We start from the raw sequence: 27266 nt of genomic DNA, 5'->3' as shown, positions 1-27266 counted from the left end.
GACTTCCCTTTCACTTTTCACTATCATGCATTGGAGAAGGACATGGCAACCCACTCCAGTGTTCTTGCCTGGAGAATCCCAGGTTCGGGGGAGCCTGGTGGGCTGCTGTCTATGGGGTCACACAGAGTCGGACACGACTGAAGTGACTTAGCAGCAGCAGCTTTGTAGTATACTCTGAAGTCAGGAAGCCTGCTTCCTCCAGCTCCATTTTTATTTCTCTAGATTGCTTTAATTACTCAAGGTATTTTGTGTTTCCAAATTAAAAAATTTTTAGTTTCTAGTTCTGTGAAAAATGTCATTGGTAATTTGATAGGGATTACATTGAATCTGTAGATTGCCTTGGGTAGTATAATCATTTTAACAATATTCAATCTTCCAATCCAAGTACATGGGTATATCTTTCCATCTGTGTGGTCTTCAATTTAGTTCACCAGTGTCTTTAGTTTTCAGAGTACAGGTCTTTTGCCTCCTTAAGTAAGTTTATTCCTAGGTATCATATTTTCATTGATGTTATTGTAAATGGTAGTGTTTCCTTAATTTCTCTTTCTGATCTTTCATTGTTTGTGTATTTTTGCAATATCCACAAATCAATTGGTGTGGTATACCACATTAACACACTGAAGAGTAAAAACCAAGTGATCATCTCAAGAGACGCAGAAAAAGGTTTTGATAAAAATTAACAGCCATTTGTAATAAAAACTCACCAGAAAGTGGGCACAGAGGGAATCTATGTCAACATAATAAAAGCCATGTATAAAAAACCCACAGCAAACATACTCAATGGTGAAAAGCTGAAAGCTTTTTCTCTAAGATCAAGAAAAAGACAAGGATGCCCACACTTGCCATTTTCATTTGCTATAGTTTTGGAAATCCTAGCCACAGCAATCAGAGAAGAAAAGGAAATAAAAGAAATTCAAATTGGAAAAGAAGTAAAACTGTCACTTTTGGAGATCACATGATATTACACAGAAAACCCTATCCTTTCAATTATTAAATTATTTAAATGATTGATTTATACTTCCAATGCCATAGCCTAACTCATAAGCAGCCTTCATAAAAGAGCTTCTCACCAAAGTGAGCCTCTCTGCAGAAGAATTCTGTACTGCTGTCCTAAGATAATATTCTCCTCACATGTGGAGGCCCCATGATGCGTTCAGCTAGAATTTTTAAAAATTCTATAATACTCAGTGTCTTGTCATGCCCTAATTCTATTGGTATTGGAGGTAGGAAGCAAGCCCTGGAGGAGATCTGTGGGGAGGGGGGCTGCCTCCTTCCTACCTACTTGTTCCGAAGGCTGAGCCTAGGCTGTAAGAACTGGTCCAGGAGCGAGGGTAGAGGGCAGAGTAGTGCAAGAAGAACTGGGAAGTTGAAGGAAGCCTGGGGTATTGGCAAAGTCCCAGGGATGCCACATCAAGGGCTATCTAATGGCTCAACATATCCTACATCTTGGGAGAACTCTGTGACCCTCTAGACCCTGGTGATTCATGATGGATGCAGAGCCCCAAAAGAATTGCTGTCACCACCACAGAGAGCCTTCCAGGTCCACCCAAGTCAGTCAAGCTCAAGGCAGAGGTACCCAGGTATATCCTTCAGTTCCAGAATGATACCCCTGGAGGGACCAGGCCTGATTAGAGACTCTGGGGAATAGGTGGTACAAGGCAGAACTGCTGCTTCCAGACTAAAGTGATGAGACTTCAAATATTCCAGCATCTCCCAATCCTGAGATTCACCTCCCGGGGAGGGGAGAGAAGGGCACCACCTGGCTGCTTCAGGGCTGGAGGTTCTTGAAAACGTGGTGATATGGAGGGTGCAGTTTCTTACAGCCTTGCAGCTTTGACCACATTAATGGGTAATATTTTAGAGACTTGGTGTTAGAGAAGAAGGGCAAATAACAAATAACTCTGTGTGTGTTGTGTGTGTTGTTTGTTGATCTTTAGTGATGCCCAAACAGAGAGCTAGTAGTTAGAAATGTTTTAACTGGAGGAGGAGGTTCTTGTGCTAACACAAATACTTATTTAATCTAACACTAGAAATTATGCATTTTTGTCTAGATCAAATGCATTTGCTACAAGAGCCAACAGGTAGTCAAACTCATCATTTTGAGTTCTTGACCCTTAAAATTCAATACCAAGTTTTGCTTTTGCTGCAGGTCCTCAAGTATGTTCCACGTAATGAAGCACAGTCACTACATATCCCGATTTGGCAGTAAACTTGGGTTGCAGTTCATCGGCATGCACGAGAAAGGCATCATATTTAACAATAATCCAGCACTCTGGAAAGCTGTTCGACCTTTCTTTACAAAAGGTATTCAGGTGCCGGGTACATTCTGCTGCTTTGTCTATGAACATGTCTGTTTTGAAATCATTTTTAACTTCTTCTGCTTCATAGTTTTAAAATGGTTACAGCTAACATTCATTACTCATGTATTATATAGTAGGCACTATTTTAAACACTTAATTCTTAATTCCACAGCAACCCCAGGTGGTAAATAATAATACCACCTACATTTTGCAAATGAGAAAACTGAGGCATAAAGAGGTTAACTATCTGGCCCGATTTCCATCATTAGTAAATGTTAGCACAGAAGACAACCCCAGAGCCTACATATTTAACCACTTCGATCTGGTTCTTCCTGTTTCTACATCCATCTCATGGATTTAAAAAAGAATTGGCTCTTTATACACTTAATGTCACTTCAATTAAGAATTTAGTGTGTCAGCCATATTTCGGCCTTCCCTCATAGCTCAGTCGGTAAAGAATCTGCCTGCGATGCAGGAGACCTGGGTTCGATCCCTGGGTTGGGAAGATCCTCTGGAGGAGGAAATGGCAACCCACTCCAGTATTCTTGCCTGGAAAATCCCATGGACAGAGGAGAGGAGCTTGGTGGGCTACAGTCCATGGGCCGCAAGAGTCGGACACGACTTAGTGACTAAACCACCACCAGCCATATTTAGCATAGCCAACATGTTTGCTGAACCATTGGTTGACATCTCACATGTTTTAACAGAAAACAATTTGCAAATAACTTAGAGAATTTTAAAACTGTGAGTGGCTATATATGTCATTTCTTCCAGGCTCTGAGTTTTTTACTTAAGTAAATACATTTCTAGAGAGCTTGTGACTTTTCCCCAAGGCAACATAGCCAGATTATGGAATAGCAAAAGCTAGATTCCAAATATCTTTATCTAGTGTTTTCCCTCTTTACCATCTGCCACTGGAATTGAAGTCTTATAGTTTTATGGGTCAAAAGTCTGATGTGGGTCTCACAGGGCAATAATCAAGATACTGCTGCTGCTGCTGCTAAGTTGCTTCAGTTGTATCCGACTCTGTGCAACCCCATAGATGGCAGCCCACCAGGCTCCTCTGTCCCTAGGATTCTCCAGGCAAGAATACTGGAGTGGGTTGCCATTTCCTTCTGCAATGCATGAAAGTGAAAAGTGAAAATGAAGTCGCTCAGTCATGTCCGACTCTTAATGACCCCATGGACTGTAGCCTACCAGGCTCCTCCATCCATAGGATTCTCCAGGCAAGAATACTGGAGTGGGTTGCCATTTCCTTCTCCAATCAAGATACTGGGAAAACTATTCCTTTCTGGAGGATCTATGGAGAAAATGTTTCTTTGCCCTTTCCAGCTTCTAGAGGCTGCTCACATTCTTTGGCCCATGGCCCTATCAGTGATATTACATTCTGTTTATACATTTGAAATGTGGCTTCAAACTCTTGAACTTGAAGGAAAATCAGACATCAGCCTGGAACTGATATTCAAGGCCAATCCTTTCATGCAAAGGATTGATTCATGAAGGAATTAGCTGTCCCACTTGTGGATGTGACAGTCACCCAGAAAACAGCATCCCCACCTTCCATATCTCCAACTCCTTCCTTAAGTTAGAAATTATGCTGCCAACCCAAGCTTCCTTTTTATACCTGGGTGGAAATGCTTAGAGTCTAGAACCACTTACAGGTCTCTTTCTTATTTGTAAAGTGTGTCTTCAGGGGCTCTGCAGTACAGCTGATTTGCTTTGTTTGAGCACTATGAATTTGACAGAAAATCTGAATAACAAAAGACATAAAAAAGCAATTACTCCTAAAGAAAACTCAAAGAAACTTAAAACAAGGAGAGAAATAATTTTAAGAGTTAAACTCTCAAGTTAGACCATCTACCATCATGACCCACTAGCTTCTAAGACAGTCAGGGACAAAGCAAAGGGAGAGAATAGAGCTAGTTAACTCTACCAGGTTTCATTCATTCCTCTATTTGACAAATACATTTGGAGACCCACCATGTACAATGGACTTGAAGTACAAAGCTAATAGGTTATCATTGCCCTGAAAGAGTGCACAGTTCTATGAGAAAGACTGCTCAAACAAGGATTTGTTTTGTTGTTATGACATTGATTGAGTACAATAAATGATTGCAGTTTGAAGAGAAACTAAGATTAAGAGAAAGTTCTATTTGGTAAGGGCTTCCCAACTGACTCAGTGGTAAAGAACCCACCTGCCAAGCAGGAAATGCAGGTTCGACCCCTCAGTCAGGAAGATCCCCTGGAGAAGGAAATGGCAACCCACTCCAGTATTCTTGCCTGGGACAGAGGAGCCTGGTTGGCAATAGTCCATGGTGTTGCAAAGAGTCAGACATACCTAGCGACTAAACAACAACAAAAACATTTGGTAATTTAGAAAATTAGCTGCGACCCCATGGACGGTAGCCTACCAGGCTCCACGGTCCATGGGATTTTCCAGGCAAGAATACTGGAGTGGGCTGCCATTTCCTTCTCCAGGGGATCTTCCCAAACCAGGGATCAAACCCAGGTCTCCTGCATTGCTGACAGACACTTTACCATCTGAACCACTAGGGGAGCCCAACCTATACTAAATAGTAAGCACCTTAGATCAAAACAGTAAGATCCAATTTAAATAGTTCTGTAGCAATATTCTGCCATCCAATGAAACATAAAATATCCTATTACCAAATCCAAATCTTCTTTAGAAGGGTATATAATAAACATGGAAAATCACAGATTTGTGATTTATAACCACAAGTATTACATAGTTCAATTGCAATCTCACAAATGATTTGTTATCATATGAAGAAAAGTATAATTTTGAATAGCCTGTTTTTAAAATATTTATTTTTTTCATTTTTAACCATAAATGTGATGACCTGCTGTAGAAAATTAAGAGAATACAGAGAAAGCATAAAGAAGAATATGAAAATTTCCACCCAGTTATTGAATAAAAATATGTGGTCAGTTAAGCTCCGAACATAAAAAGCCAAAATTGCCTGATTGCTGTGTGTCCTGGAGTTGGAGGTAGCTCACTCTGATGTTGTCCCCTTCAGCTTTGTCTGGCCCTGGCCTGGTGCGCATGGTGACCATCTGTGCTGATTCCATCACCAAGCATCTGGACAGGCTGGAAGAGGTCTGCAATGACTTGGGCTATGTGGACGTGTTGACCCTCATGCGGCGCATCATGCTGGACACCTCTAACATGCTCTTCCTGGGGATCCCCTTGGATGGTACTGAAATTTTCATTCTCATGACTTGACATTCAGCCTTTTACTAAACAGGGCATGAGAAGGATAATGAACTCATGGAAAGATACACTTTTTTGTACACTGTTCTTATTTAAATCTTTCCAAGTATTCCTAAAGTGTTTTCCTAGTATGTCTGCATCCTTTATTTATAAACTCTTAAATATTCATAGCAAGAGCCATCTTCTATTTCTTTTGTATCTCTTCTCATTGCTCTAGGAAATAGGATAATTCTACCCACAGCTGAAACTTAATAGATGTGATCATTTCATTTGGTCATAAATACATCCTACCACCAAACCTATGTATTCAACCATTACCAACCTTCTTTTGTATATGATATATATGCATACATACACACATACATACAAACCCATAGCCACATTCAATCTATTTAACTTTCTATGTATATATACAAACACACACACATAAATATACACTTACACCTCTCCCTCAAAGCCACTAAGTATGAAAACTTTGAGCTGATGCTGCTTAAAATGATGATGACAACTACCATAAATTTAGTATCTACAATGTGCCAAGTAGTATAAAAAATTGCTTCACATAAAGCTTGTGATTTAGCATTTATAACAATCCTGGCAAGATTTCTCACTCAAGAAGATGCTTTCCTCATTATATTATAGAAACAAACATTAAACACATCCATTTAACTCTACCACCAACAAAAAAAACCCCAAACATTAATCACGTGGACTCATTCCATTCTGCTGTTGTCAGCTTAAAGAAATTTCTCCCGGTTTGATTTCTAACAGTGTTCACTGATTCATACATTCATTCAACTAATATTTATCAATTGCGTATTTTATGGCAGGTTTAGGTTCTGGGGTTACAGCAATGAACTAGATAAAGTCCTTGCCTTCAAAGAGTGTACATCCCAGTGGCCATATGAAGAGTAAACAAGTTACTGTCTAGTAATATTTTAGGCAATAATAAGTACCTTGAAAAAAAAAAAGTAGGGCAAAGGGCTAGAAAGTGAAGGGGGGCAATTGGAGACAAGCCAAAACTATAGTGGAGAGAAGGGGTGATCAGGAAGGTCTCTGATCCTCTGATGTGGAATGGACATCTGAACAAAGCCCCAGATGAAGTTTAGCCCTGAACCCCCTGCAGATCTGAGGGAAGAACATCACAGGAATAAGAACAAGGCATGATTTTCACTCTTGCCCACACCAACTGAGCTATCACACCTGCTCCCTGATCTACCACATTTGGACAAGCAAACAAATGATAAGTCCTCCCTTCCTTTTCTCCACTCTCCTTGTCTCCTGTCTCCACTCTTTAATTATTTCTTTCAAGAGGACATTATAGTCTGATTGACATCAGGATGGGTGTCTCATTCACTCTGAGGACCTTAGTCACAGCCTCTTGTCTGAACTCCTTTCAGACAGGCACTGTAGAAGTCCTATTTGCCTGTCCCACACACTCCTAAGGACTGACAGTTACCTATTTTAGAAGTCCCTTCTCCTTGATTCCCAAACAGCCTTGACTCTTAGGAGGGGTAAGGAAAAGTGCATTGTACAACTCTCTGTTAACTTATGGATGCAGATTTTGTTGCTAAGAGCCTGCATAATCCATACAGAGTTATGTGTATTTCCACCTGCTCACTGGGTCCTTGTTAAATTCTCAATGGTCCTGGGGGACACGGTGCACCAAAGAGGAAAGGACATGGCCCTGAGGTCAGATAGGACTGGGCTGCAGCCTAAGAGCTGCCAGCCACACTGGCTGTATGCTGTTGGGCAAACTTTTTCATTTCTATGAATTGCAGCTTCTGCATCTGCACAATGAGGACATTCTCACTCCCTTCGCAAGACTCTAAGGATGAAATGAAGTTTCTTTGTAAAGCACCTTACCCTGCACCTGGTGTTTAGCAGTTGAAAATACATGTCTCTTCCCTTCCCTTGTGTATAATTTGAGAAAAGCAGTGTTTTTTCTTTTCTCTAGTATTCAATGTAATTCAAGAAAATCAATTAAGAACTGACTGTTCAGGAGACTTAGGATAAGGCATTGAAGACTACAACATAAATTCTACACTCTGAACTGAAATATAAGCAGAAGAATGGCAAGGCTTTTTGCCTTTGGTACCAAATTGAGGCCATAATAGCATTAATTACTTTTTATTTCCCATGGTCAGGAAAACAGAAGGTGTTGGAGGCTCAGCCAAAGAGAAGCATGTGAGATTCTAAGCTGGATCTCTACCATAAACATGAAAACTGGCAAATCTCTGGTTAACTTGGCCATTTAGGTGCTAAAGTAGAATGAATTAGTGTTGATTTCTTTGGTGACATTCACGTGGCTGTAACACCCACTGAAGACAGAACTTTGTCCTGCTTAGAGTCCAAGATGCTAGGAGAGTCTACAGGGGATCTTCTTTCATCAGCATACCCTTCTTGGACTCATATTTTTGCTCATCTGCTCTGATGTTTTTGCAGAAAGTGCCATCGTGGTTAAAATCCAGGGGTATTTTGATGCATGGCAAGCTCTCCTTCTCAAACCAGACATCTTCTTTAAGATTTCTTGGCTGTGCAGAAAGTATGAAAAGTCTGTGTAAGTAACACATTTTGGAATAATTATTGATGAGACTGATTTGTGTGTGTCTCAGATATATCTGGCCTCTTTGGCAAGCTTTCTCGTCCCCAGAACCACAGGGAGCTGTTGATTAAGATGCTGGTGAAGCACTTCTTACAGCGCTTTGGGCACATGTGGCCAGACCACAGCGGAAAGGCAGCCTTTGGCCCAGGGATGCTTTTCATCTAGGAAGCTAAGAACCCCAAATCTAGAACTAGGACACTGCAGTGTGTTTTGAGTTGAAGACAAAAGGGTTGGCTGAACCTATCATTATTATTTTTCAAAATTTTCTTTTCATGTCTAGAAAAATGGAAACATGAAATCATTTATTGTATTACATTGAAACAATTTAATTTAATGCAACTTGTAAGAATTGACAGTAGTCACAAAAGAATTTTTTCATGATGAACTTTTATAAGATGTGTTTTTTTTGTTTGTTTAATTATACATCTTATGTCTTGGGAGATCCTAAAATTGTCATTAAATGGCTTTGCCTTGGTCTCAGACTAGTCTAGCAGAAGACTGGACAAATGCCCAATGCCTGCTGGATAATCATTGGGTTTTTAGGTGCAAGTGTTGTTGTTGTTTAGTCACTAAGTCATGTCAAACTCTTTTGCAACCCCATGGATTATAGCCCACCAGGATCCTCTGTCCATGGGATTTCCCAGGCAAGAATATTGGAATGAGTTGCCATTTTCTACTCCAGGGGATCTTCTTGACCCAGGGATCAAACCTGTGTCTCCTGCTTGGCAGGCAGATTCTTTACCATTGAGCCACCAGGGAAGCTTCAGTGTATAAGTTGCCAGCCACTAAACATGCCACCTCTAACCACCAATGGAAAACCCAGGGGATTTAGAGGTAGACAGACCTGATTTGTATCCTATCTCTACCACTTAGTAACCAAATGGTCTTGGGAAGTTCTTTAAAATAAAATATAACCTACTTTCCAGGGTGGGATATGAGTTAATGAGATCCTCTACGTAGGTCAATCAGCACAGGGCATGACACGTAGGCGACAATAAACATGTTAGCTGTCTTCATACCTCTGTTCATATCTTACTCAGATGTCCAGACTGTCTTAAATTCTCCAACTCTTAAAGTTCCTAAACTTGGTTGAAGAGCTAACTTCATCCATTAGCACATGTTGAAATTCAGTAATATTAGTCTTCAAGGAGGAACTCAGCTTCATGTTGCTCTTACATGTTCGCAACTGGTCGATGAGTATCAGGTGGATGATTTGGACACGTGGTCCTTTAAATACTTCTCTTTGTCTCAACCAGAGCTTAGTGTGACTTGAATCAATAAGGTCAATTATTCATCTCTTCACTCTGGTCAGATTTTGTGGTGGTTTAAAGAGTCATACTGGTCTGCAGCTACATTTGGTCATTATTTTATCTTCACTATTGTCAGCAGGCCCACAGAAACTTATCACATGAGACTGTTCCTCTTTGTTTTCTTTAAAATTAGCTCAGCAACATTCTCTCGATATATAAAATTTGCTAATGGATAGCGAACTAGGTAACATCTCCTATGACCGAGAGCAGTAAAGATCTAGAGAAATTTTTTAGTCTTCTTCCCCATATGCCCTTGCAATATGCCAATATTTGTTTTTTGTTAAGATATCAATAACATATAAAATTATGTTTCAGTTATACAACATAATGATTCAATATTTGTATACTCGGCAAAATTATCATCATAATAAGTCTAGTATCTTTCACCATACACAGTTACAAAATTTTTCTTGTGATGAGAACTTTAAAGATCCCTCTTAGCCACTCACAAATATACAACACAGTAATATGAACACATACTGTTCATGACATCTCAGTGACTTATTATAACCCAAAGTTTGTATCTTTTGATAATCACCACCACCAGTTTGCCCCACCCTCAGCGTCATGCCTTGGTAGACAACCATCTGCTCTATGTGGTTATGAACTCCCACTTTTATTATTTTTAAATTAATTAATTTATTTATTTTACTTTACAATATCGTATTGGTTTTGCCATCCCACTTTTAAAAAGATTTCACACGAGGCTCTCCTGGTGGCTCAGGGGTAAAGAATCTGCCTGCCAGTGCAGGAACACAGGTTCGATTCTGGTCCAGAATGATTCCACATGAGCCAGAGCAACTAAGCCTGCGGGCCACAACCATGGAGCCTGTGCTCTAGAGCCTGGGAGCCAGGACTCCTGAGTCCAAGTGCTGCAGCTACGGAAGCCTGCATGCCGCAGAGGCTGTGCTCTGCCTCAAGAGAAGCCATCACAATGAGAAGCCCACACCTCAACTAGAAAGTAGCCCCCACTCACTGCAAATTGAGAAAAGCCCAGGCAGCAGTGAAGACCTAGCACAGCCAAAATGAATAACTAGAATTAAAATACAAAGATTTCACATATAAGTGAGAAAGATTCCACATGCAAGTGAGAAAGCCAGTATGTATTTTCTCTATCATGCCAATACTTAAAAAAATACATTGGATTTAGCCTTTTGGTAACAATTCTCAACATTTAACTATAGGTCATAGCCTTGATTTTGCTACCAGTAGCTAGATATGTGGCTAACTCTGGTTCCTTGATATGAATTGTAATGTATACATAATTTAAGGATATTTGCACATAATTAAGCATAAATTTGGTTATTCATGAGTACTAATAGCTTCATCTACAGCATTTCATTTTATTTAAATGGCAAATAAATCTATTTTTTGGTGTCTTAACTGAGTACAACAGGTAGATTATATTTTCACTTTTATTTCCAGCAAGGACTTGAAAGATGCCATGGAAATTCTCATAGAAGAAAAAAGACACAGGATTTCAACAGCAGAGAAGCTGGAAGACAGCATAGATTTCGCCACTGAGTTGATTTTTGCTGAGGTACAGATCTCCACTGACCATAATTCCCACACAACATATGTGTATGACTGTATGCGAGCGTACGCAGTTGTTCAGTCATGTCCTACTCTTTGTAACCCTATGGACTGTAGCCCACCAGGTTCCTCTGTCCATTCTCCGGGCAAGGATACTGGAGTGGCTTGCCATTTGCTCCTCCAGAGGATCTTCCTGACCCAGGGACTGAACCCAGGTCTCCTGCATTACAGACAGGTTCCTTACCGCTGAGCCACCTGGGAAGCATGTATGATTGTGTATAGGTGTCTAAAAATTCGCCCTTGTCAATTGCTGCATGTTTCTGCTTTTAAATGTTTGCTTTAGTGTTTATATAATACCCAAACTAAATAGCTCAGTATTAGACAATCTGATTAGACTGATCCTTAAGATTTAAACATCTCTGTGTCTGTACAATACAAAATATGAAAACCAGGGAGTGCAAAGACATTAAATACATAGATAAATGTCTAAACTGTTCAGCTTTGAGCTGAAGATTATTCATAAAAATGTCCATTGTCAATTCCAGAGACTTGTAATTCCTACGATTTCATTTTGTTGAGGTGATTGATCCTTGAGTGCCGCCTCCCTTTCTGTTCTGAACCTCACTCACTTTCCCAATATTTCTCTCCCTTCCTATTCTTCAGAAACGTGGTGAACTTACAAGAGAGAATGTAAACCAGTGCATATTGGAAATGCTGATCGCAGCGCCAGACACCATGTCTGTTTCTGTGTTCTTCATGCTGTTTCTTATTGCAAAGCATCCCCAGGTTGAAGAGGCAATAATAAGGGAAATCCAGACTGTTGTTGGTAAGAATTTATCAAACAAACAATAGAGCTCAGAAAACAATTTCTTGATATTAGCTTCTATGTCCTAAAATTTTTATGTCAAAAACTTTGTTAAAATCTGCTCAGAGAACAATAAGGCAAGTCATTGGGTCGTATTTTCATTATGCCAGACAGGTTAAAATGATGGTTCCTCCTGTGTTTTCCTAATTTTAAAATAGCACATACTCATTGAAAAAATCCAAATAATGGAGAGATGTATAAACAGAAAATAATGTCACCTGAACCCAACCACTTTTCTCCTCAGCCTCATCCCAATTCCCAGAGGGAATCACTGTTATTATTTTGTGTATTCTTCAAGGTCTTTTTAAAGGGTGACATAAGCACATACATGTGGTTTTATATGTCTGTGTTTAAAACACATGAGATCATCCACAAGGATTTGCTACCTTGTCAGTACCAAAGGCTTTTGAAGGTCCACTTAGGGAAATGGCTATCATTTAAGGCAGCGTTTCCGGGTTTCCAGCAGTCCTTTCTTCCAGTTGGGAGCAGAGGGAGGAAGAGAAGGTGATAGCAAAGGCAGAGGAGTAATCAGTTTCCCTCCCCCACGGTCCTGGACTGCCAGGCCCTTCTTCCCCCTACCCTCTCCTCCTCTGCCGGGGAGCCCCCAGGTCCCTGCTCAGCTCTTCCCAACTCCATCTCCTCCTGCTCTGCCTCTGCTTCACATCATTCTCGCATTGCTTCTGATATCCCCACTTTCCCCTAAAAATACTGCCACATTCAAGTCAGAATTGCTTTCTGGGAGAAAATGAAATGCTTTATTTGGAACATGCTTCACATAAGTAATCTCTTTAGGAGTACATTTCAGACACATGTGAAGAGATATCTGTAATGATAGATTTTTCTTTGTTGACTTTAAAGAGTCTCTATGAAACAACCTATTTCTTTGATGAAAGGCAATACATTTTTAAAAAAAATTTTATCTTATTTACCTTTAAAACAATTGAGTGCTGCTTGAAATAGTTGACAATAAGGTGAAATTTCATACAAGTATTAAATATGTGAAAGAAGGTTTCTGCAGATGTGCTGTTGTAGGAGGAAAGCTGCCTGGGAAGGTAGATAGCGAGGAACCACAATAACCCCCAGGCTTTGGTTCTGGAATGTTTTCTCGAGCACCCATTTTAGGTTATGGGTTCTGTGCCAGGTGTGGGGGCACCGTGGTGAAGGAGCCAGAGCCATCTCTGCTGTCCTGGGGCTCTCAGTATCATGAGGAAAAGAGAACTCAACAAGCAGGCTCACTGGAGCGAGAAGGAGAGCCATAGAATGACAGACTGTAGACAACAAGGAGGAAATTGCTCTTGAGATCATAAGCCTTTAATACAATTTCCTTGAGAGGTGAAAAGGGCTTGTGCTCCATGATGTCTCCCTGACAAAACAGTCCTCTTGAAACATAAAACCGGGACAAACACTAGTGCATGTACACGTGCTCCCTCTAGACCCACACACCTGGTCATTCCTAGGAAATGACTTGGATTACCTTCCCCATCAACTGCCCTCCACCTCCCCACCCCAGATAAACACAAAGAGCAGTACATGAAGGGCTGGGTCAGTAGAGTTCTCTGACCAAGTAAGACCTCTCCTGGATAGCATAGTTATACAGGAGACAGACCTGCCTTGGGACTCTGGGTTGAATTTCATTCTATAGAACTGATACTCCATTTGAGAATGCTTTAGAGTTATCTGAGCCTGTCTGACCAGTGTTGGGCCATACTGAGACTGTAGAGGTGTCCACCAATCCCCAGCTCACCTAGGGCTTATCTCAGGACCCCCTTTTGTGTGGTGGGGAGAGGGAGTTCTTGGCACCTTAACACACCAGGTTGTCCTGGATGAGATGGGGAGGAGGGATAATCAAAGACATTTTCTGACAGATGACTGCACAGGATACCAGAAGAGAACATTTCCTTGAACATGATTAAACTCACCATCTCACTTTGACTAAAGAAGAAATTAACATCTTCTAGAATTTAGAGTAGGGAACCAAACTCAAGAACCACAGAGGTGGCAGATAAATGTTTGAAGCAGACTGAGTAGATCTACATCATGCTGCAGAGAGTTTTTCTATAGGGCTCCTCAGACACTCAGCCTCAGCCAACTGCGGCCATGTGGGGATGCGGATCCAATGTTTTTCATTTTTGTTATTTTCTAGAAATTTAGACTTAACTATGAAACCCCTAGATGTTCAGATAATAAAATTCAAATCAAAATTTTCATAAGACGTTCTACAGAACAAGCACAGGATATTTTACTCCAGTTATTGGTTTACATTAGAATTATAGATATACATTTTTTCAACTAAGAGCAAACTGTTCTGTGGAAAATGTATGATTTTAAACACTGACCATATATTGAAACTAACATGAGCTGTGTCTTTTTAATCTTATTCTACAGGTGAAAGAGACATAAGGATTGATGATATGCAAAAGCTAAAAGTGGTGGAAAACTTTATTAATGAGAGCATGCGGTACCAGCCCGTTGTGGACCTGGTCATGCGCAAAGCCTTAGAGGATGATGTCATCGATGGCTACCCGGTGAAAAAGGGGACTAACATTATCTTGAATCTTGGAAGAATGCATAGACTCGAGTTTTTCCCAAAGCCTAATGAGTTTACTCTTGAAAACTTTGCCAAGAATGTAAGAGTCCTTCCTTAAAACTGAGCGTGCCACCCTTGAACGCATCAACTGTTAAATCCCCTCTGTATTTGTGTTTGTACATTTCATTCTATTCACTCATCCCCTCCAGCCTCACCAGGAGAGAACACATTTCCCCTGGCTAGAACATGCCCATCAGTTCTGTCCTCGAGCCAAGGAGGCTGGCTTTCCAGCTCTTGGAAATGTCTTCATGGAGGGCACATGAGAGATCAAAGTGTGAACAATTCAGGCCCTTAATTTGCCTAAAATGAGATGAAGTTTATTTAACCAACCCACTTTTCCATTTAAACTTATCATATTGTCATCATGTAGATTCAGCTGAAGCATCATCATCAATGATGATTAGATGGAAATCAAATGAGAACAAATGATTTGTTTTTTGCAGTCTGCCTTTGGTTCTCCAAATGGCCCCACAAGTACTAGTCTCTATTCTAAACAGGATTTAGTAATTAGAAGAACTCCCACCTTGTTCTTAATTGAGGTGTACTGGAGATTCTGCCTCTGTTATGTCAAATTCCAGGCAATTTAAAAAAAAATCTGAATTATCCATACAGTTCCCTCTGTGCCCCTTTTTCCATTGCCATATTGGGAAGAGATATGATCTAAGTTAAACCAGTTCTCTAATTCATTTTGCTTCTATGTAAGCAACCCATGCCATGTTGCCAACTGGTCTAAAATAACTAAGCATCTATTAGGTGCCAGAATCCAAATGGGGACAAGACAGAGAGGTGTGTCCCTTTAAATATTTGTATGACAAAAAAATATTTAGATTCTTGGCATTAATAGGACAGGAATGCACACTTTTGCCTAAATTGTCCTTGGCATCAGGTTATATGGCCTGGCACAACAGTCTTTGCCTCAGTGACTGGCAGAACAGCAGTAAAGATGTGGCCTTCCCACAGAGCTAGCTGAGTACTTCACATGAAAACATAACTGGGGATTATTGAGGCTGTGTCTGTATCACAAAGGGTGAATCAAACTGGAAGGAGAAAGTCTTATCTGAGTCATAGTCATTCCTGTCTGTGAAGAAGCAGTATGGCCAAATCACTAAAACCGAGCATTCTGACTGACTGTGGTTTCAGGGTGAATCAAACGGAGACGCATGACTCTAGCCTTTACTACTCTGGCTAATTGTCTGATCTCTTTCCCAGGTTCCTTACAGGTACTTTCAGCCATTTGGCTTTGGGCCCCGGGCCTGTGCGGGAAAGTACATCGCCATGGTGATGATGAAGGTCGTCCTGGTCACCCTTCTGAGACGCTTCCACGTGCAGACTTTGCAAGGTCGGTGCGTTGAGAAGATGCAGAAGAAAAATGACTTATCCTTGCATCCAGACGAGACCAGAGACCGGCTAGAAATGATTTTCACCCCAAGAAATTCAGACAAGTGCCTCGAGCGCTAAAGAAGTTTGGTCAGTCCCTGCCCCAGAGCACTGCTCAACAGAACTCCACATGGGAACCACCCATCTTTGCCAGGTAGTCCTCCTCACATGAACAACCATGGCCTGTGCCGTTTTATAGGCTTACCTCCTGTGGGTTGTCAGCTAGGCAGGAGACACGGTTCATCTGACCAGATCCAAACCAGACACCAGACTGCAAGAGAAAATAGAGGCCAAGAGTTTGTACAGGAAACTGCAGCCCTAAAGACCCAATTCCACAAAACATGCTTTGCATGAAAGTGAAAAGTGAAAGTAAAGTCATTCAGTTGTGTCCGACTCTTAGCAACCTCATGGATTTGCAGCCTACTAGGCTCCTCCGTCCATGGGATTTTCCAGGCAAGAGTACTGGAGTGGGTTGCCATTGCCTTCTCAGTTGGAAAAGACAAGCCACCAGCAAAACTCACCCCAGCTCCTTACTGTCCTACACTGAATTGGGAGCTTTTTAACATCTGGGGCAGAAGCACTCAATTTGATTACAAAGGCCAGGCCAACATCTACGTACCTCGGACCTCCTAGTGTGAATAAAATGGTTTTCATTTGCTTTTTGGTGGGGTGGGGACTACAACATCCATACCCTTGGAGAAATGCTTACAAATTCAGCATTTGACTTTTCCTACAAACTATATTCAAGTAACTCTTGTTTATCTACATGTGACTTGTCTGCAGAAAAAGTTAAATTGAAGACTATCCTTTCCCAATTTCTCAATTTATTCCTCTCTTACCTCTGATACAACAGGTGTAGATTCAGGTATATGAATACAAAGTAACTTATTAATAGCCTGAATAAGATATAATTACTACCATTCATCTGCCATACTAAAAAATTCACACAATACATTTTAAATTAAATAAAATTCCTCTTTTCATGTCTACATAGTTGCTTAGCTCCAGGAGTGCAGTAACCAAGAGATAAATTTAGATAATGGCACCTATTAACTCTTACTGAAGCTTCTGTGATTTTCAGGGAGGGTAAGACTCTGAATGTATATCTAAATCTACAACCCAGTGGGTTCAAACTCTAAGGAGTGCTCCTTGTACCATTATCCTTCTCTCTCACCATTTCTTCCCTCTTCTTTCTTTCCATGACCCTAAGCCAAGAGCAACAAGCATATCAGTAGAGAACACAGCCAGGGTAGAACCCCTACAATCACATTTTATCCTAGCTCCAATTTAACAGTTACCTATGAGATTTAACAGTTAACCTGATTTACTGAATCACCACTATATGTAACCGTAGAAAAATGCACATCTTGGAATTAGCGCCAAATCAGAGGAGTGAATTTTCCAAGTATTAATAGTATTTTCCTTGTGTATTATTGATATGGCCTTACAAGTGTATCTGCTGAATGCCACATAAAAACTAAAAAACTAAATTCATTTACAAATATGTAAATGTTTGCCATTGAGTCAACCTGAATATTCTTCTCATCCTGCTGTTTGGCAGTAGGGCAACAGCTGAGTATAAAATGAGAATGTAAGCTCCTGAGAGTGGAAGCTCTTTTCTTTCTTTTGGAATCCATGCCTGTCCCTTATTCTCACTCCCCATATTTATTTTCAAGATCAATACTGAATTGACACTCTGGCCCAGAGATATTCTAATTGCCCCAGAAATCAAGTAAAGGAGAAGCAGGAATCCTAAAAATTAAAGGATGGGCATTAATAAAGCAGCAAGTATTTGAAATTGAAATTATCTAGATCATCTATATGACATAAACATATGCAGAAATATATCTGTGTATCTGGATGTATCTGTGTTGTCAGGTCTAGAAAATGAAAGTCACTCAGTCATGTCCAACTCTTTGTGACCCATGGACTATACAGTCCATGGAATTCTCCAGACCAGAATACTGGAGTGGGTAGTCTTTTCCTTCTCCAGGGGATCTTCCCAGGGATCCCAGGGATTGAACTCAGGTCTCCCACATTGCAGGCTAATTCTTTACCAGCTGAGCCACAAGGGAAGCAGTCAGGTCTAGATGAGTATCCAAACACTTCAAAAGCTTGAAAGAAAAGGATTTTAGACTGAACGGATCCTCATTAATTCACTTGGTGATTATTAATGGTTTCCTTTGTCTGGCTGGAGCTACATAGTAGAGCAAAACAGACTTTGGATCCCTGTACTTCATCCATCTAATTCTCCTGAACATCTACTGTATTTAATATGCATATATGCAGCCAAGGTCATACTCTGCCTATACAAAGTGAAATGGAAGGTGAATATAGTTGTATATAGATAATGCAGATACAAAAATATGCTCGGGGAAAACTGGGGTGGGGTGGGGGCAAGGAGAGACGGAAAATATAGGTTAGCGTTGTCTAAGCAAATTCTCCCAGAAACAAGTTACCTGGGTAATTGTTCAGCTTGTCACTCTTTTCCCGGTATTGACAAACCTCATAAGTATGTACAGACTTGGCTTAAGGAATATGGAATGTCATTGACTTTACATTGGGTTGATGAATGTATATTTGAAAATCCTGTTTTCGCTTCAGAATTTTGCCTTATTGTTAAGTACTTAATTGTGACTCTGAATGTGCTGTGTATTCTGTCTTCACCAACTCTCAAAGAACTGGAATGTATAAATTATTAAGGAAATGCATACACATGAGGGCTCTATCATTTTCAACCTGTGAGGAAAACTGTAGTCTCCCATCTTTGGAAGTTCCAGACACCTGCCTCTGCCTTCATCGACCTCTTTCTCTTCCCTCCCCCAAATGGAAAATCATCTCATTTAGAAAGACTAATGGGAAATGCCAGTTGGAAGCTGTCACTTTTTATTTCTAAGCAGCACCCCTCACCATTCATGGTGCTAATATTCCACAGAAGTGTGGGGCACTGGCCCACTGGAAAGAGTGCTAGCTGGGCCCTCCTCATTCTCCTGTAGTAGTTGGTCTCTGGAACTGAATTTCTCATCTGTATTTGCAAAAAACTGGCTAAACTTTGTCAAAGTATGGAGTTGAATGGAATTTGCGGTACTTTCAGTTGAACTTAGCTCAAAAACAAAGTCAAGCGCTAAGGGTAAAGACAAACTCTCCGTGGCTCAACTCAAGATGTTACTCATTACTTACTGAAGTTTTTAGCCGGTTTTGACCTATGTCTAGGGAGTCACTGCCATGCCATTTCCACCAGGTCAACAAGACAAAAGGAATGCATATAGATAAGGTAATCTGGTCCTCAAACCCAGCCCATCAGGCATACATGCCTCTTTTATGTTCCACCGAGAAAGCATTACAGGAAACCCAAACAGGGGCTCTGTATCAACCTAGAGGGGTGGGATGGGGAGGGAAATGGGAGGGAGGTTCAAAAGGGAGGGGATATATGTATACCTATGTTGATTTTGACAATGATTCATGTTGATGTTTGACAGAAAACAACAAAATTCTGTAAAGCAATTATTCTTGAATAAAAAAATAAAAAGAAACAAATATTACCGACTACAGAACAAGTTAAAATTCTTATGAGAGTTTTTATGTTAAAGTTAATTAAAGTTAAAGTTCTTATGAATGATTACTATAAGAATAATCTTAAATGCACTGTACTTACAGCCTAAAGCAAATTTTTCACAGACTTTAGCATTTTAACTTACTGATAAAACATTTCTTGTAATAAATATTGTAAGTCGCAAGACCTGGAAGCTGAGCCTGCAGTCCAGGTGTTTTTAATGTTTCTTTCACCTACAGATCTACAAATAAGGAGGCAGTAAAGTCTTGACTCTGGGCCCAGCCTTTTTACAAATGTATACTTGGGTCAAATGTTTATTTACTTTCTCATATCTCAGTTTTCTCATCAATCCAATAGGAATAATAAATTCCTCAGAAGGTTGATGTGGCAATTACAAGGGATAATTTAGGTGCCGCTCTCAGCACAGTGTCTGGTATAGGGCAACCTCTCAGCAAGCCTTGCGCCTGATAATGGTGATGCTCAGTAACTAGGCTGATGATGACACTCTGAAACCTCTTTTCATGCTCTGGAGGGGCAGAAGATGTGCCAGATGCTTCTGCATTCATGATCTCACATTAAATTTCCTGACAACTCTCACATTAGTATGATTGCCTGGGAAGGCCCACACTGTATAGATGATAAGACAAAGGAGACTTGCCCATAAGGACTCAGCCAGTAAAGGAGTTAGATTCTTGGCCCATTTCTCATTCCAAACCCTCAGCCCCTCCATCATGCTGCCTCTCTGCAGCAGGACTCACTGCTGGAAGGCTGAGGAGTCTAGACCCAGGTTCTGGGCTCTCACCCATGTGATGTTGGGTAAACCCTTTGCAAGTCTCACTTAACCTCATGTTCATCTCATTACCCAAAGAAAATAAGTCAGGAAATATCTTGGTTTCATCATCCATAAAATTTGGATGATTCTACCTGCCTTACCCACTTCCCATGAGTGCTTGGAGGCTCATGCTCAAGATAGGTGTTTCATGGGAAAGTGCTGTAAAACTTCACTTAGTATAAGTGGATGGTATTAACATGTGGATTGCACCAGCTGCCTCAACTGGAAATTATCAGATTCCATTAAGCTATTACCTAACCATCAGGAACATTCTTAGTTTTCCATAATCTCAATTCATGTGGTACTGCAAGAAAAAAAAGAGTGGAGGAAAAAAGTAGTAATTTACTATTCAGTTCAGTTCAGTCGCTCAGTCGTGTCCGACTCTTTGCGACCCCATGAATCGCAGCACGCCAGGCCTCCCTGTCCATCACCAACTCCCAGAGTTCACTCAGACTCACGTCCATTGAGTCAGTGATGTCATCCAGCCATCTCATCCTCTGTCATCCCCTTCTCCTCCTGCCCCCAATCCCTCCCAGCATCAGAGTCTTTTCCAATGAGTCAACTCTTCGCATGAGGTGGCCAAAGTACTAGAGTTTCAGCTTTGGCATCATCCCTTCCAAAGAAATCCCAGGGCTGATCTCCTTCAGAATGGACTGGTTGGATCTCCTTGCAATCCAAGGGATTCTCAAGAGTCTTCTCCAACACCACAGTTCAAAAGCATCAATTCTTTGGCACTCAGCCTTCTTCACAGTCCAACTCTCACATCCATACATGACCACAGGAAAAACCATAGCCTTGACTAGACGGACCTTTGTTGGCAAAGTAATGTCTCTGCTTTTGAATATGCTATCTAGGTTGGTCATAACTTTCCTTCCAAGGAGTAAGCATCTTTTAATTTCATGGCTGCAGTCACCATCTGCAGTGATTTTGGAGCCCCCAAAAATAAAATCTGACACTGTTTCCACTGTTTCCCCATCTATTTCCCATGAAGTGATGGGACCAGATGCCATGATCTTCATTTTCTGAATGTTGAGCTTTAAGCCAACTTTTTCACTCTCCTTTTTCACTTTCATCAAGAGGCTTTTTAGTTCCTCTTCACTTTCTGCCATAAGGGTGCTGTCATCTGCATATCTGAGGTTATTGATATTTCTCCCGGCAATCTTGATTCCAGCTTGTGCTTCTTCCAGCCCAGCATTTCTCATGATGTACTCTGCATATAAGTTAAATAAGCAGGGTGACAATATACAGTCTTGACGTACTCCTTTTCCTATTTGGCACCAGTCTGTTGTTCCATGTCCAGTTCTAACTGTTGCTTCCTGACCTGCATACAGATTTCTCAAGAGGCAGGTGAGGTGGTCTGGTATTCCCATCTCTTTCAGAATTTTCCACAGTTTATTGTGATCCACATAGTTAAAGGCTTTGGCATAGTCAATAAAGCAGAAATAGATGTTTTTCTGGAACTCTCTTGCTTTTTCCATGATCCAGCAGATGTTGGCAATTTGATCTCCAGTTCCTCTGCCTTTTCTAAAACCAACTTGAGGGCAAACCAGACCTCATGATGGCCATAAAATCCTCTCAATTTTGGCCAAATTGAGAAATGCTAAGAAACCCATGTGAATTTCTGGTAAATTAAAAAAAAAAAAAGAAAAGAAACCCATGTGAAGTCAAGTGGGCCTTAGAAAGCATCACTACGAACAAAGCTAGTGGAGGTGATGGAATTCCAGTGGAGCTATTTCAACTCCTGAAGATGATGCTGTGAAAGTGCTGCACTCAATATGCCAGCAAATTTGGAAAGCTCAGCAGTGGCCACAGGACTGGAAAAGGTCAGCTTTCATTCGAATCCCAAAGAAAGGCAATGCCAAAGAATGCTCAAACCACTGCACAATTGCACTCATGACACACGCTAGTAAAGTAATGCTCAAAATTCTCCAAGCCAGGCTTCAGCAATACATGAACCATGAACTTCCACATTTCAAGCTGGTTTTAGAAAAGGCAGAGGAACCAGAGATCAAATTGCCAACATCCACTGGATCATCGAAAAAGCAAGAGAGTTCCAGAAAAACATCTATTTCTGCTTTATTGACTATGCCAAAGCCTTTGACTATGTGGATCACAATAAACTGTGGAAAATTCTGAGAGATGGGAATACCAGACCACCTCACTTGCCTCTTGAGAACCCTATATGCAGGTCAGGAAGCAACAGTTAGAACTGGACATGGAACAACAGACTGGTGCCAAATAGGAAAAGGAGTACGTCAAGGCTGTATATTGTCACCCTGCTTATTTAACTTATATGCAGAGTACATCATGAGAAATGCTGGGCTGGAAGAAGCACAAGCTGGAATCAAGATTGCCGGGAGAAATATCAATAACCTCAGATATGCAGATGACACAACCCTTATGACAGAAAGTGAAGAGGAACTAAAGAGCCTCTTGATGAAAGTGAAAGAGGAGAGTGAAAAAGTTGGCTTAAAGCTCAACATTCAGAAAACGAAGATCATGGCATCTGGTCCCATCACTTCATGGGAAATAGATGGGGAAACAGTGTCAGACTTTATTTTTTTGGGCTCCAAAATCACTGCAGATGGTGACTGCAGCCATGAAATTAAAAGACGCTTACTCCTTGGAAGGAAAGTTATGACCAACCTAGATAGCATATTTAAAAGCTGAGATATTACTTTGTCAACAAAGGTCCATCTAGTCAAGGCTATGGTTTTTCCTGTGGTCATGTATGGATGTGAGAGTTGGACTGTGAAGAAAGCTGAGCACCGAAGAATTGATGCTTTTGAACTGTGGTGTTGGAGAAGACTCTTGAGAGTCCCTTGGACTGCAAGGAGATCCAACCAGTCCATCGTAAAGGAGACCAGTCCTGGGTTTTCATTGGAAGGACTGATGCTGAGGCTGAAACTCCAATACTTTGGCCACCTCATGCGAAGAGTTGACTCATTGGAAAAGACCCTGATGTTGGGAGGGATTGGGGGCAGGAGGAGAAGGGGACGACAGAGAATGAGATGGCTGGATGACATCACTGACTCAATGGACGTGAGTCTGAGTGAACTCTGGGAGTTGGTGATGGACAGGGAGGCCTGGCGTGCTGTGATTCATGTGATTCATGATTCAACTCACAAAGAGTTGGACACGACTGAGCGACTGAACTGAAGAAACCCATTATGATGGAGATGGATATCAGACAAACTCTTCTTTTGGCAAAGATGTCAGATATGAATGAAATAGTTCCTTATCTGGTTATTTCCAAATATCCAGATATTTAATCCAGCCAGACATAGGCATGGGGGTTTCCTCTTCTAGCCTAGTTCAGCTTGGATAGATTAGGAGCTGAGAACACTTCGTTCTTCAGCCTTTCTTATTTCAATTTATTGTGAAGTGTTCATTCTTTCACACCAAGAAAGCAATCATAACTGTAGGTACTTTCTTATTGTGTTCAGCCCTTTACAAAATTATTTCATTTAATTCTTCCAATAATACTACAAAGCAGATATCTCCCCCATTTTACAGATTAATTCTGCCCTTTCAGCCATTAAATTCTTGCTACTAGCTTTGTTAACTGTTCACTGTGCTTAGGTACTCAGTTGTGTCTGACTTTTTGTGATGCCATAGACAGGACGCCACCAGGCTCCTCTGTCCATGGGGATTATCCAGGCAAGAATATTGGAATGGATTGCCTTGCCTTTCCACAGGGGATCTTCCCAAACCAGGGATCGAACCCAGGTCTCCTGCATTGCAGGCAGATTCTTCACTGTCTGAGCCACCAGGGAAGCCCAAGAATACTGGAGTGAGTAGCCTATCTCTTCTGCAGGGGAACTTCCTGACCCAGGAATTGAAATGGGGTCTTCTGCACTGCAGGCAGATTCTTTACCAGTTGAGATGCTTGCTTTGTAGAGTTTCTCAAACCTCCCCATACAAACTTCAGCATACATGCTCCGTGTCTCAGGTTCTCTTATCAACACCTGCCCCCTCCAGTTTTTCTTGATCTGCTGAATTTATCTACCTCAGTTATAAAACATACATAAATCCAAAATCTTTTCCTCCCTTCAAACATAGCTATTTTCCCAAAGAATTGCTTAAGAAAATTATAAGCATCAGCAAGCAGGACTTGTGGAAGGAAAGGAGGTTCGGCCTTCCAGATACCTCCAAAACAACAGCATTTTCTTTACCTAAAGATGAGGCTGTTCCTACCTGTACAGTGGTGTCTAGGTTACAAGGGTTCCCTACTCCAAATGTCTAGAGGAGCAAGGCACTTATGATCTGTAAGTAGGGCCTGTGGGAAAAAAGGAGCATGTCTCACCTGTAGGCACCAAACACAGGTTCAACGTTCCGAAATACAGTGTCAACCAAACCAAGTCATCCATGAGCTGGACTGGCTCACTAGTACCTCCCTTCCCATGGGAAATTAACGCTTTCCCTGACCATCAACACTTTCCCTCAGGCAAGCTTACCACCTTCCACAAACATAGGTGAATGCGTTTACTACTCATTGTTGTTCAATCAGTTAAGTCGTATCCGACTCTTTGCAACCCCATGGACTGCAGCACACCAGGCTTCCCTGATCTTCACTATTCCTGGAGTTTGCTCAAACTCGTGTCCATTGAGTCAGTGATGCCACCCAACCATCTCATCTTCTGTTGTCCCCTTCTCTTCCTGCCCTCAATCTTTCCCAGCATCAGGGTCTTTTCCAATGATTTGGCTTTTTGCATCAGGTGGCCAAAGTATTGGAGCTTCGGCATCAGTATCAGTCCTTCCAATGAATATTCAGGATTGATTTCCTTTAGGATTAACTCGTTTAATCTCCTTACAGTCCAAGGGACTCTCAAGAGTCTTCTCCAACACCACAGTTCAAAACCACCAATACTTCAGTGCTCAGCCTTCTTTATGGTCCAACTCTCACATCCATACATGACTACTGAAAAAATCATAGCTTTGACCATTGTTGCAAAGTTATGCCTCTGATTTTTAAATGCTGTCTAGGTTTGTCATAGCTTTTCTTCCAAGGAGCAAGCATTTTTTAATTTCATGGCTGTGGTCACCACCCACAGTGATTTTGGAGCCCAAGAAAATAAAGTCTCTCACGGTTTCCATTTTTCCCCCATCTATTTGCCATGATGGGACCAGATGCCGATCTTAGTTTTCTGAATGTTGAGTTTTAAGCCAGCTTTTTCACTCTCCTCTTTCACCTTCCTGAAGAGGCTCTTTAGTTCCTCTTCACTTTCTGCCACTAGGGTGGTATTATCTGCGTATCTGAGGTTGTTGATATTTGTCCTGGCAACCTTGATTCCAGTTTGTGATTCATCCTGGAATCAGGATGTGATTCAGCCTGGCATTTCTCATTATGTACTCTGCATATAAGTTAAATAAGCAGGGTGACAAAATACAGACTTGACATTGGTCTGTTATTTCTATATCTTTAAGAATTTTTCACAGTTTGCTATGATCCACTAAAGTCAGAGACTTTAGTGAAATCAGTAAAACAGAAGTTGATGTTTGGTTCCTCTGACTTTCCTAAATCCACTTTGTACATCTGGAAGTTCTCAGTTCATGTACTGTGCAAGCCTAGCTTGAAGGATTTTGAGCATAATCTTGTTACCATGTGAAATGAGTGCAATTGTACGGTAGTTTGAACATACTTTGGCAATGTCTTTCTTTGAGAATGGAATGAAAAACTGACCCTTTCCAGTCCTGTGGCCACTGATGAGTTTTCTGAATTTGCTAGCATATTGAGCACAGCACTTTAACAGCATTATCTTTTAGGATTTTAAATAGGTTAGCTGGATTCCATCACCTTCATTAACTTTGTTCATGGTGATGCTTCCATATGGCCCACTTGACTTCACACTCCAGGATGTCTGGCTCCAGGTGAGCAACCACATTATTGTGGTAATCTGGCTCATAAAGACTTTTTTTTAAACAGCTGTTCTGTGTATTTTTGCCACCTCTTCCTAATCTCTTCTACTTCTGTAGGTCCATACCATCTCTGTCCTTTATTGTGCAAATTATCCCCAAACTCACCACCATTAATCAGTCATTTATTATGCTCATGGATTCTGGGGTTTAGGAATTTAGACAAGGTACATCAAGAGTGGCTTGCCTCTGCTCCATGATGTTGTTGGAGGTAGCTGGAAAGCTTGAAGCCCAAAGGCTAGAATCTTCTGAAGGCTCCTTTACTCACATACGTCACATACATCTGCCCCGGGAGCCTCAGATCCCATACACGTGGCCAGTTGGGCTTCCTTACAGGATGGTGGCTGCTTGGGTTAACTACTGTACAGTCACTTCTTCTCACTTTGTTATTACTAAATAGCTTATAGAGAGATAGTATGAGGCTGAATAAAAACTCTGTATCTCAATCATAACTTTTTCACTACTTTTAGCATCTACTGATGATTTTTGCCTACAGCAATTCATGTACTATTGTTGCAAACTCTATTTTTAAATGCCAGTTTACTTCACAGACAACTACATTTCTTCAAGAAGTTCAAAATCCAAACAGATTACAGGTTAAATCTCAGAGACATAGAATCCCTCTTGCTCACAAAACTTCATCATTGATAAAGCCTCTTGTTTTTCTAGTTTGACAATCTTTGTTAATCCAATAGGCTACCAAAAATGATATCTCATTATACATTTAATTACACTTCTATTCTTATACACCAAAGTTGAGCATCTTTTCATGTTTGAACCATTTACATTTCCTTTTTGATAACTGTTCATATCATTTTTCCATTTCACATTTACTTGCAGGATGCTTTTTATATATGGGCTTCCCTGATAGCTCAGTTGGTAAAGAATCCACCTGCAATGCAGGAGACCCCAGTTCGATAGCTGGATCAGGAAGATCTGCTGGAGAAGGGATAGGTTACCCACGCTAGTATTCTTGGGCTTCTGTTGTGGCTCAGCTAATAAAGAATCCGCCTGCAATGCAGGAGACCTGGGTTTGATCCTTGGGTTGGGAAGATCCCCTGGAGAAGGGAAAGGCTACCCACTCCAGTATTCTGGCCTGGAGAATTCCATGGACTATACAGTCCATGGGGTTGCAAAGAGTCAGTCATGACTGAGT

The 27266-nt window shown here is 41.0% G+C and overlaps 1 protein-coding gene and 1 long non-coding RNA gene across 2 annotated transcripts in view; one reads left to right on the top strand and one right to left on the bottom strand.

The window, feature by feature from the left end:
* The window catches only part of CYP19A1 (cytochrome P450 family 19 subfamily A member 1), a 51410-nt gene extending 32044 nt beyond the window's left edge, over window positions 1–19366 (top strand). Inside the window, exons 4-10 of the mRNA XM_086320926.1 lie at window positions 2150–2304; window positions 5339–5515; window positions 7978–8092; window positions 10873–10987; window positions 11644–11806; window positions 14231–14472; window positions 15642–19366. Of these exons, the coding sequence (XP_086177052.1) occupies window positions 2150–2304; window positions 5339–5515; window positions 7978–8092; window positions 10873–10987; window positions 11644–11806; window positions 14231–14472; window positions 15642–15890 (1216 nt within the window). The 3' untranslated portion in view covers window positions 15891–19366. The remainder of the gene's footprint in view (window positions 1–2149; window positions 2305–5338; window positions 5516–7977; window positions 8093–10872; window positions 10988–11643; window positions 11807–14230; window positions 14473–15641) is intronic.
* The window catches only part of LOC147364434 (uncharacterized), a 154610-nt gene that overhangs the window by 1622 nt on the left and 125722 nt on the right, over window positions 1–27266 (bottom strand). Inside the window, exon 4 of the long non-coding RNA XR_015134469.1 lies at window positions 16015–16080. This is a non-coding gene — a long non-coding RNA (uncharacterized LOC147364434). The remainder of the gene's footprint in view (window positions 1–16014; window positions 16081–27266) is intronic.

Source organism: Bos grunniens, chromosome 10, assembly GCF_055505025.1.
Source record: "Bos grunniens cultivar Pamir isolate PY7600 chromosome 10, Bosgru_T2T1.0, whole genome shotgun sequence".
NCBI classification, from domain to species: domain Eukaryota; kingdom Metazoa; phylum Chordata; class Mammalia; order Artiodactyla; family Bovidae; genus Bos; species Bos grunniens.
This window is presented reverse-complemented; position numbering and strand designations above follow the sequence as displayed.